Genomic DNA, 12,040 nt, shown 5'->3' on the forward strand with positions numbered 1-12,040 from the left:
CAAATACAGTGCCGATATCAAACAACTTTTGAAGGACTTGGCAGTGTTAGCCGGTGGTGATGGGTAAAAGGGGCGCCTGATCAAGCCCTTTCAAATATCAGCCCACTATATCCTCTTGGACTGATGGATTAATTCGGTCTTTATTGATTAATATCTTAATAAAACGATAATAAATAAGATTTCACGTAAAAATAATTTGGATCTTGATCAGAATTGGAAACAGATATATACTCGGACCCATGGACCTGACTTGTTGACGGAAGCCAGTAGTCAGTAATGGAGACCCAATATCTATGCATTGACTGACTTGTCCGGGGTCCACGTAGGTCGCACTTTCCTAACCCTTTTCAAACTAACAAGTAGGAAAACGGTGGATATTGGGGCCCAATTGCCACCAAGTTCAGTGGTGGACCCGTGATCCAAAGTCACGCGACGGGACCTACGTAGGTGGTTTTTTTTTTAATATTTTAAAAGTCCGATTTCGTTTTCAGGTAGGGCTGCACACGACACGAGTCGAGCGTGAGTTTCGCTCGCTCGAACTCGACATTCGAATTTGATTCGAGCTCTTTACAGCAAGCTCGAGTTCGACTCGACTACACAAAATCGAGCTCAAAGTTGACTCGTTTAACCCATTTAACTCGTTTAGGTGTTAACTGGTATAAGCATTAACTCATTCAACTCGTGTAAGTAACTCTTATGACGCGTTTATCTCGTATAACTTGTGAAACTGGTTTTTGTAATATTATATAGAATATCGGTTTGGAGTCGAGTGAAGTATAAACGAGTCGAGCTCTCGAAACTCAAACTCGACTAGTTTATCGTTTGTAAGCTTAAACTCGGCTCGTTTATAAACGAGTCGAGCATGAGCTAAGCTTTTTCAAGCGAGTTCGAGTCCAACCAGAGTTGACTCGGCTCCTTGTGCAGCTCTATTTTCAAGTAGTGTTTTCCTTTTTCCTTCACCTTTTTAACTTATTTATTTTTATTAAAAAGTTTTTTTTATTTTTTTAATTGTAACAATTAAAAAGTTCACCCAACAATTATATTTCTCTTTGTGAATTTTGTGTTTAAGCATATATAATGCATACTAAGATTCCGATTTTATATATAAAAAACGAAAAAGGCTTCACAATTTTCAAACCACAACGATGTTTCAATCAGTCTCCAACTTGATCTAAACGGCAAGAAATTAGAAAATGATACCGGCCGTTAATTTTTAGTGACCGACCAATTGGAGTCCCACGTATGGTCCGCCACTAAAAACCTCATTCATGATACCGTGTCCTTTGGTTCAGAAAGATCAAGCGAGAGGACGTGGAATGCACGGGCACGGCCATTCTTCCCAAAGAGCATATATACATCTACCGGGAATGAGCTACCGCATTCCATAACGTACCATACAAAACTGAGCTACATTCTCGTTCAGTCATGGCCGACAGTCTGTCTCCCTCAACACGAACCCAACTCTTTTCACTCTGTTTCTTGGCCACCACAGCCTTGCTACTATTTCGATCAACCTTGTCCTATACCCATGTTCACCTGAACAATATTAGGGACCAAAGGGCGTTGCTTGCCTTCAAGCTGTCCACCAACGACCCCATGAATACAATGTCTAATTGGAAGCGCAATACCTCTTTCTGCAACTGGAATGGAGTCTCGTGTAGTCGTCGCAGACAGAGGGTCGTAGCTCTAAACCTTGCAGGCATGTCACTCAAAGGCACTATCTCTCCATATCTTGCCAACCTCTCCTTCCTCCACGTCCTCAACCTCTGCTCCAATCTTTTCCATGGCACTCCTCCCATCGAGCTTGGTCAGCTTGCTCGGTTAAGAATCCTCGATCTGTCTGAAAATAATCTGGAAGGCGCAGTTCCACAGAGCTTGTGTCTCTGCCATAGCCTTCAACAACTTGTTCTGTCGCATAATCAATTCGAGGGTGCCATTGGCGCGTGCCTGGGGAGCCTGCCGGATCTTAAGTACCTCTACCTTGGCTCTAATAAGTTCATAGGCATCACAATTCCTCCTTCCTTGGGAAACCTTTCGAAACTTGAGCACTTAGATCTTTCAAGCAATGGCCTGGTTGGAAACATACCAGATGGACTCGGTAACCTATCTCTCTTGCGTACCATCAATTTGGCACACAACAATCTCACAGGTATGGTGCCCCAGTCCATGTTCAACATCTCTACTCTCCAGAGCATGGCCCTGGGTTACAATGGCCTCCACGGACAGCTTCCAAGAGACACAGGCATTCAGCTTCCCAATCTCGAGAAGCTCGACCTAACGATGAATGGTTTCAGCGGGGAGATCCCGAAGAGCTTGGTCAATTGCGAGCGTCTACAAATGCTCCTTCTGGGCAACAACCGATTCTCGGGGAGCGTTCTCTCATGGCTGGGCAGTATGCCTAACCTTGCCGCCGCGGTGCTCAATGATAACGAGTTCACCGGCACCATTTCACCTTATTTGGCCAATCTTTCGACATTGCAGGTTCTTACTGTTTCTCGTAACAGATTGATCGGGGAGATACCAGAGACAATAGGAATGTTATCACAGATGGAGTTTCTGGATTTTGATTTTAACAATCTCACAGGCACAGTTCCCCCCTCCATTTTTAACATGTCCTCTCTCCATGTCTTGAGTCTAACGAACAATCGCCTCAAGGGTCGCCTTCCGCAAGATGTTGGCTCCACGCTTACAGGTCTCCTCAATCTCTTGTTGGACAATAACAGCTTTGATGGGCAGATACCAACATCACTCGGTAATGCTACCAAGTTAGAGATTATTGGTTTATCAGCTAACAAGTTTAGCGGAACAATCCCTTTAGAATTGGGTAGATTACAACACCTTGAGAAACTCGTTCTTTCTGGCAATTTATTGACAAACATGCCTGGTACCACTGAGCTTTCTATTATCACTGCCTTAACAGAGTGCACAGCTTTAAAAGTCTTTGATTTTTCAGATAACTTGCTTAGTGGTATTCTTCCCACTTCTATTGGAAACTTATCGTCCAACATCAATGAGGCTAGGATGAGGGCAAACCAAATAAGGGGTACGATTCCTTTAGAAATTACTAACCTAACGAATCTCTATCTTTTGGACTTGAGTGATAATAGAATAAGTGGGGACATTCCATCGGATATCGGAAGGCTGCATGACCTACAAGGGCTCTATCTTTATGGTAATATGTTAGAGGGTTTCATCCCGCCTCAATTTTACCAAATGGTTAAACTTGTTAATGTTGACTTGAGTGAAAACATGCTCTGTGGGCAAATATCAAGCTCGATATCCAATCTTAGCAACTTGCAGTTATTATACCTTAGCTCAAACAATTTGTCCTCAACGATCCCACCAAGCTTTTGGCAGCTTAAAAATTTAGGATTCGTCTTTTTGCAGGACAACTCTCTTACGGGGTCCCTCCCATTGGAGATTGGAAATCTAGCCAATGTGTACCAGATGGACTTCTCTGCAAATAAGTTGTTTGGAGATTTGCCTGCATCCTTAGGGAAGCTTCAAATGCTTCAATATCTAAATCTCTCTAACAACATATTTTCTGGATATATCCCACAAAAGCTTGAAACAATGGTGAACTTGGAAACACTTGACCTTTCTCACAACTCTTTATCAGGAGAAATTCCGAAGGATCTGGGACAAATGAGAAATATCAAGAGCCTGGATTTGTCATTCAATCAATTGGTAGGAGAAATTCCAAGTGATGGGATCTTTGCCAACCTTACTGCGGATTCATTTGAGGGAAACTATGGCCTTTGTGGGGCTTCGAGATTTGGGGTGCCAAGGTGTTCCAACAAGAACAAGCAACACAAGAGATTCAATCTAACAGGAATTGTTATTGCAAGCGCAGTTGGAAGTTGTGCTTTCCTGTTTGTTGTCGCCCTGCTCGTGATTAAACCATTTCGTGAAAAGGCAGTAGCTGTAAAGCATGATTTAGCTGTATTATTTCCCAGAACCAAACATCCATTGATCTCGTATAGAGAGCTATTGCATGCAACAAACAACTTTGACGATTCGAACTTGATTGGAAGTGGAAGTTTTGGCTCTGTTTACAGAGGAATCCTTTCTGATGGGACAAAAGTTGCTGTGAAAGTGTTAAACCTGCTGTTCGAGGGGGCATTGAACAGCTTCAGCATAGAATGTGAGATCATGAGAAAAGTTAGACATCGAAATCTTTTGAGAATTATCTCTTCTTGCACCAATGAAGAGTTCAAAGCTTTGGTTCTTCAGTACATGCCACGAGGGAGTTTAGAGGATTGCTTATATGCGAGTGCAGAGAGCCTGAATCTTCTCCAAAGATTGGATATCATGATTGATGTAGCATGTGCCATGGAATACCTTCACCATGATTTTTTTGAGCCTGTACTTCATTGCGACTTGAAGCCAAGCAATGTGCTTTTAGATGACGATTTGACGGCATACGTTGCTGATTTTGGTATTGCAAAGATGTTGGCCGGAAGCAAGTCATCTACTCTTACAGAAACTCTCGGTTCAACAGGATATATTGCTCCAGGTACTCTTCATTTTCTCCACTTATTAGTACTCCATAATTTTCTCTATGCAATTAAGTAGCACTAGCAGAGGCATAGATTCTTCCAAATCCATCGGACCAAAAATAAAACAAAAATGAATGCTTAGTACCTGAAAATGTTAGAGTAAGAATTGCATAGGAAATGAAAGACGCCAATTGTAACTCTCCCTCGATCTGACAACATCAGGAATTGAGTCCATAAGCTCTGCTCCAGAGAGCACGTAGGGCACTGCCCACACAAGCCTTATTTGCTGGTCTGCTCTTCCAGATTATGCGCGCCAATTGAACTCTTGGCCTTGTTTTAATTGACTTGGGAGTTCTTACGTTTATTCTTGCTTGAATTAGCTAGCTGATCTCGTATTGCTCTGAAATTTGCAAGTGAAATCCCCCACAGCTGTAAACTGTAAAACATGCACTGCTTATGCATGTTTTCCACTTTATTAATCCCACTGACCTTGTAATTATATCTTCAAATGCATGGGGGAGTGGTCAGAATTTGGGATGAGCGGAAAGGTATCAACTAAAGCCGATGTTTATAGCTATGGAGTTCTTCTTCTGGAGACGTTCACAAGGAGAAAACCTACCGATCCAATGTTTGCGGGTGATTTTAGCTTGATTCAGTGGGTAGCTGATGAACTTACTGCATCTCCTGATGCAGTTCTAGAGGTCATTGATGGATGCCTTCTGGACGAGTATTCTGGCAGCAGCCACACTGGGCAGCGAGAAGCTGTGAGATCAATCACCAAAAACGAGCTTCTTGTATCGATCTTGCAAGTTGGTCTGCTATGTTCAAGGGAGTCTCCGAGAGGGAGAACCAACATGAGACAAGTTGTAGCAGATCTAAAGAAGATCAGAGAAAAACTGAGCATCTTAGAAACGGCTAACATGGCGAGAAACGTCCTTACTCCTTGAAAGTTTCTTGCAGGATGTCTTTCGTTATCTATTGCTCCGTTTTTCGTTCTGCTCAAGAAGGTGTTGCTCATCCTATCGGCTGTCGAACACGTCTCATGCCTCAATCTCTATGTCTCTCACGCCTCATGAATCCTTCGTTGACCAATTCCTGTAAACAGCACGTCAAAAAAGATTGCATATACTTCTTTAATCGAATATCGAATTTAATTTGGAATAATTTTGCTATTTCTGTCTTCGGATCATTAAAATAGTCAAAGAAAAAATAATTTTTCTTTCATGCATGAAAGTTTTAAACTAATCAGTAGTAGAACATGGGGCCTCATAACCACCACCCAACGAGCAGCAAGCTGACATCAAAACACGGAATGAGATACGTTCACACTGACTACGCGTTGCCGATGTCCAAAGTTTTTTTTTCCCCTTGTTAGCTCTTATGCTTGCACAAAGTAAAGAAAAACTTGACAGTTGACTTTCAATTCATAAATCTTGTAAAATGAGAAACAAAAGAGTTTAACATATAAAAACTTATAAACAAGCACCCAATGACATATGAAACCAAGTCGACAAGTCTTGTTCTTTAAAATAAATTTTAAGAAACATAATATCAAATTTAGATTATTAATACAATGCATATGAACTAGAAAACAACTAACATCTTAGAAAACCAGCAAGAATGACTATGGATCAATCTGCAATTCTTTGTCAACAAATATCAACTATTCAACCAAGAGAGAGGAAGAGGGAATATATGAAATACAAATAGAAATATCAACACAAGCTGAATCTAACCTTGGGGAAATATTGTGACATCTCCCGACCGTTTCTAGGTGCACTCCGATGTCGTGAGGGTGCGTGCGCATCAAGCATCTAACAACACTGGTGGCTCGCAAGAGAGTTGTAACGTACAGATGAATAGCACGAAACCGCCACCCTCAGACTGGCCACTGTTACCCCGATCGGAATCATTTGCATTATTTTATATATATATCTATATATCATCATCTTCATGTACCACATCACCGACATGCATTTATTCATCTAATGTACAAAGTCGCAATTTCCGCCCTTATCTTTCGACGTTCTTAGCGCATTAATATGAAAGGAAATTCAAAAGAGAGCGAATAAAGAAAAGAATAGAAAAGCAAACGAAAGCAAAGCAAAGAGAGGGGGCGAAAGGGATTTTGGTAAGAATGAAGAACGCCCATCCTTCCCCAAAATGGCTGCTTAGATGTAATTAGTCACGGCGTCCACACATGGGCTGACAAGTTTTACGCGGGACTGATTAGTGATTACATGGATGACCAAATTGGAGTCCCACCGCCATTATTGAAAAAAACAAAGGAGAAACCATAACCATAGAGCACGTAGTTGGCACACCCTCTCTCTATCTACCACGTACTGATATATTTATGGGGCGAGCAATCAGTGACGTACCAAACAGAACCAGCTGCATCTGTACACTCTCGGCCATGGTTCCGTCTCCTTCGATACGAACCCAGCTCCACGCGCTATGCCGTTTGGCCATCACAGCCTTCATCTTCCAATCAAGCCTGTCTGCCCAGGTTCCCCTGAACAATATTACAGACCACACGGCGTTGCTTTCCTTCAAGTTGTCCACCAACGACCCCATCAATGCACTGGCTAATTGGAACAGCAGTACTTCTTTCTGCAACTGGAATGGAGTGCTATGCAGTCGTCGGAGACAGAGAGTTGTAGCTCTAGATCTTGCTGCCATGTCCCTCGAAGGTACTGTTTCTCCATACCTTGCCAACCTCTCCTTCCTCCAGGCCCTCAACCTCAGCTCCAATCTTTTTCATGGCACTCCTCCCATCGAGCTTGCTCAGCTTCCTCGGTTAAGAATCCTCCACCTGTCTGCAAATAATTTGGATGGCGCAATTCCACAAAGCTTGTGTCTCTGCCGTAGCCTTCAACAACTGTCTTTGTCGCGTAATCAATTCGAGGGTGCCATAGACGCGTGCTTCGGGAGCTTGCCAGATCTTGAGTACCTCTCCCTTCGTTCTGATAACTTGGTTGGTAGCACGATTCCACCTTCCTTGGCAAATCTGTCAAAGCTCGACACCTTAGATCTTTCCGGAAATGGACTGGTCGGAAACATACCAGGCGAATTTGGCAGCATTCCTCGCTTCCGTAGAATCAATTTATCTTTCAACAACCTCACAGGCATGCTTCTGAAGGAAGTCTTCCTAACTCCCACACCAAACAACACTACAAAAGGGCACGTTAAAATAAAACTTGAAAAGACCTCAACACTTTCATTCTTTTTCTTACTCTTTGGATTACACGCATGGAACTAGTATTTATAGAACAAAAGAAAAAACTACCCACTAATGCCACTTGCCAAAAAGCAGCTCCATTTTGTGGACACATAACCACTAATTCCTATTTTTATGGCTAAAGAAAAAAAACTAAAAAAAAACCACCACATGTTTACACGATCTTCACTTCCACATATTTCTCACACGTTCACATTAACTAACATTTCTCCCCCTTAATGTGAAAAATCTTGTACTCCAATCGCTTATCGAAAATTGAAAAACTTTGATGGTGGTAGTGCTTTTGTAAAACCATCCACAACTTGCTCTTTTGTGAAACATTGCTTCAACTCAATTTCTTCTTTCTCAATCACGTCTCTAATAAAGTGATAACGTAACTCTATATGTTTAGTCCTTCCGTGAAATGATGGATTTTTTGCCATGGAAATAGTAGATTTGTTATCACAGTATAACTGAGTTGGATTCTCTTGCTTCAATTGAAGATCTTCTAAAATACGTCTCATCCATATCGCTTGACATGCAGCAGCAGTAGCAGCAATATACTCAGCTTCCGAAGATGATAAGGCTGTTGAACTTTGTTTCTTTGAGCACCACGACACAGCACTTGAACCAAATCCAAATACAAAACCACTTGTACTTTTTCGATCATCAACAGAACCTGCCCAATCACTATCAGTATATCCAAGTAAACCAAAGTTAGTCACAGGTTTATAAAAAATTCCATAGTTGAGTGTAGATTGAATGTAACGAAGAATTCTTTTTGCTGCACCAAGATGTTGCACTGAAGGATCTTGCATGAACCTTGATATCAAACTCACTGAAAACACAATGTCAGGTCTGGTATGTGTCAAGTACATCAATGCACCGACCATGCTTCTTAAATATTTTTCATTTACTTTTGCCATTCCATCATCTGCATTCAGCTTTTCGTTGGTGTTCATGGGAGTTGCACAACCATTACAATTCATCATTTTAAACTTTTTCAGAGTATCTAATGCATATTTTCCTTGCGATATAAAGATTCCTTCATCACTTTGTACTACTTGAAGACCAAGAAAGTAATGCAACAATCCCAAATCAGACATTTCAAACTCCCTCATCATACAATTTTTAAATTCTGCAATAAGGCTAGAAGAAGTGCCAGTATAAATAATGTCATCCACATAAACACTTACAATAAGTAAATGATTTTCACTCACTTTGACATAAAGAGTTGACTCACTATCACTTCTTTGAAAGCCATTTTGAAGAAGAAATTTATCAAGACGACTATACCAAGCACGAGGAGCTTGTTTAAGTCCGTATAATGCCTTTTTAAGTTTATAAACCTTGTCTTCTTTCCTTTAATTTTAAATCCAGGTGGTTGATCAACATACACTTCTTCATTCAAATAGCCATTTAGGAAAGCAGACTTGACATCAAACTGAAAAACTTTCCATTTAAATTGAGCAGCAATAGAAAGAACCATTCTTACTGTCTCAAATCTTGCAACAGGTGAAAACGTCTCAGTAAAATCAATTCCATATACTTGCACAAAACCTCTAGCAACCAGCCTTGTTTTATATTTTTTCACGTTACCTTTAGCATCATACTTCACCTTATAGACCCATTTTACTCCAATTGGTTCCTTTCCCGACGGCAACTTAGAGAGCTCCTATGTGTCATTCTTTTCTATGGTTTGTATTTCCTCTTCCATAGCATTCATCCAATTTTTGTCTACACATGCTTCATCAAAAGTTGAAGGTTCTATAACAGCAAAAGCGAATGCACACTTATAAATGTCATTTAAGGATCGTACCTTTCTTGGAGGAGTTTCTTCAGAAATGGATTCAATACCTTCATTGATCGTCTCCTTCAAGGCTTCATCTTTCTCCTTTGGTTCTTCGTCAATATGACTTGGATTCACTTCTTCCCCGTCAACTTGGAGTTTCATGGTTTCATTCTTAACCCAATCCCAGCAAGCTTTTTCATCAAATATAATGTCTCTTCTTATAATCATCTTCTTAGTGATAGGATTATAAAGACGATAACCCTTAGTTTCACTACTATAACCAATGAAAATGCATTTTTCACTCTTCTTATCCAACTTGCTTCTTTCACTAGGATCAATTAATGCATATGCAACACATCCAAAGACTTTTAACATACTTACATTTGGTTTGCGATTCCACCATGCTTCGAATGGAGTTTTGTTTCTGACTGCCTTTGTTGGAGAAATGTTGAGAAGATATACTGCCGTATGGATTGCTTCAGCCCAAAATTCACTTGGTAATTGTTTTTCATTTAACATGCTGCGTGCCATTTCCACCACTGTCCGATTTTTCCTTTCGGCCACACCATTTTGTTGTGGGGTCTTCCTTACTGTAAACTGTCTACGAATGCCATGATTTTTACAAAATAAACCAAATTCATCAGACAAAAATTCTCCCCCTCTATCCGTACGTAGTATATTTATTACATTTCCACTTTCTTTTTCTGCAAACACTTTAAACTCTTTAAATTTATCCATTACATCAGATTTGTGACTGAAAAAATATACCCAATTCATTCTAGTGTAATCATCAGTAAATAGCAAAAAATACTTGCTACCATTTAATGAAGAAGTTTTCATTGGACCGCATATGTCAGCATGAACTAATTGAAGCGGTATTTTAGCTCTCCATGATTTTCTAACTTGAAATGGTAATTTATGTTGTTTACCATAAATATACCCTTCACATACATCATCATGACAATCAATAGATAGTAGTCCATATACCATACCTTTTTTATGTAAGAGCTTCAATCCATTAAAATGAAGATGTCCATATCTCACCTGTCATAGCTTGGAATCATCAATTTTTGTCATAAAAGCATTTGTCTCAAGAGGAAACATTTTATTTCGAACCATATTTACTTTCGCAAGAACTACACCACTTTTATTTTTAATTTCACAAGCATCATTTTCAAATAAAAGTGTGTACCCTTTTTGAACCAATTGCCCAACACTAAGCAAATTTTGAGCCAACCCGGGAACGTAATACACATCATTAATAAATTTTTCCATACTTGTTTCTGATTTGATGATAGCAGTTCCTTTGCCCTTCACATTTATTCTATTATTGTCTCCAAGCCACACATCCAACTGTATAGTCTCATCAATGTCTTTGAAAAAACTCTTGTTACCTGTCATATGATTACTGCAGCCGCTATCTACAAACCAAACTTCACTCTTGCAACTGTTAGCATCCATAGTTGTAAGAAATAAATTCTCATTTTCTTCTACAAAACTAGCTTGTTGTTTTGCCTTTTCAAAACATTTAGCTTCTATATGACCAAACTTCTTGCAAAAGTTACATTGTTTTCCTCTAAAGTACTGATTTTGATTACCTTTCCCTGTTGTGTCATGGGTTTTATGGAAATTTCCATGGAATCTTCCACATCCTCTACCATAACCACGAGTGACTCCTCTATAGCCTCCTCGTCCTTGACTCCTTCCTTCATTTCTTTGATCATAGCTTCCATTCTTCTCTTTTGAAAACTCTATCTTTGTTTGGAAAACTTGCTCTATTCCTTTTTCTGTATTCCTTTTTCTGTTGACCTGTTCATACGTTGCTCATGTGCTAAAAGAGACCCCATTAGTTCATCAATAGAATAAATAGACAAATCTTTGGATTCTTCTATTGCAGTGACAACATGATCAAATTTAGAAGGAAGACTTCTTAACACCTTTTCAACCACCTTTTGCTCGGTTATGGCTTCACCAAAACTCTTCATTTGATTTACAATAGTAGAGAGTCTAGAAAAATAATTTTGAACGGACTCACCAGTTTTCATGCAAAATGTTTCAAACTCTCTCCTTAAGATTTGGAGCTTAACTGTAGTAATCTTCTTATCTCCATGAAATTTTTGTTTGAGGAATAGCCACGCTTCACTTGACTTCTCTGCACCAGCAATAGTTGGGAAGACAGTCTCTGATACAGCCTGCTGCAATACTGAGAGTGCCTTTGCATCTTTCTTCCGAAATTCCTTAACATCAATTTTCTCTATTGACTTTCCTGCTGCCTTTGATACTTCAGTTTCTGCATAACCATTTTCAACTAACTCCCAAAGATCTTGTGAAATGAAGTAAGTCTTCATTTTGATACTCCAAAACTCATAGTTCTCACCATTAAAAATAGGCACTAAGGATTGGGATAAATTGAGAGTATTTGAATTAGCCATACCAGCTTTCAAAAAATAACTCTTACCAATAGCACGCGATTTGGAGTTCCTTGCTTCTGCAATGCTCCAAGATACTTGAGATGCCCACGCAACCTGG

General features: G+C 40.0%; 2 protein-coding genes across 2 annotated transcripts; both read left to right on the top strand.

The window, feature by feature from the left end:
• Window positions 1-1,403: 1,403 nt before the first annotated feature.
• On the top strand, window positions 1,404-5,596 carry LOC116247229 (LRR receptor-like serine/threonine-protein kinase EFR). Its single transcript, XM_031619265.2, has 2 exons — window positions 1,404-4,516; window positions 5,028-5,596. The coding sequence occupies exons 1-2, from the start codon at window positions 1,426-1,428 to the stop codon at window positions 5,444-5,446; spliced, it is 3,510 nt and encodes a 1,169-aa protein (XP_031475125.1). The 5' UTR covers window positions 1,404-1,425; the 3' UTR covers window positions 5,447-5,596.
• A 1,319-nt stretch (window positions 5,597-6,915) lies between these two features.
• LOC126409735 (LRR receptor-like serine/threonine-protein kinase EFR) lies at window positions 6,916-7,862 on the top strand. The gene is made up of 2 exons (XM_050075781.1): window positions 6,916-7,627; window positions 7,762-7,862. Exons 1-2 carry the CDS (start codon window positions 6,916-6,918, stop codon window positions 7,860-7,862), a joined length of 813 nt encoding a protein of 270 aa, XP_049931738.1.
• The last annotated feature ends 4,178 nt before the right edge of the window (window positions 7,863-12,040 follow it).

This window comes from Nymphaea colorata, chromosome 2, assembly GCF_008831285.2.
Source record: "Nymphaea colorata isolate Beijing-Zhang1983 chromosome 2, ASM883128v2, whole genome shotgun sequence".
NCBI classification, from domain to species: Eukaryota; Viridiplantae; Streptophyta; class Magnoliopsida; order Nymphaeales; family Nymphaeaceae; genus Nymphaea; species Nymphaea colorata.

Excerpts from the sequence above, each read along its gene's own strand:
- LOC116247229 (XM_031619265.2), top strand. The coding sequence starts at position 1,426 with ATGGCCGACAGTCTGTCTCCCTCAACACGAACCCAACTCTTTTCACTC. Across the intron at positions 4,517-5,027 it reads AACAGGATATATTGCTCCAG|AATTTGGGATGAGCGGAAAG; the intron begins GTACTCTTCATT and ends GGGAGTGGTCAG.
- LOC126409735 (XM_050075781.1), top strand. The coding sequence starts at position 6,916 with ATGGTTCCGTCTCCTTCGATACGAACCCAGCTCCACGCGCTATGCCGT. Across the intron at positions 7,628-7,761 it reads ATCTTTCAACAACCTCACAG|TATTTATAGAACAAAAGAAA; the intron begins GCATGCTTCTGA and ends GCATGGAACTAG.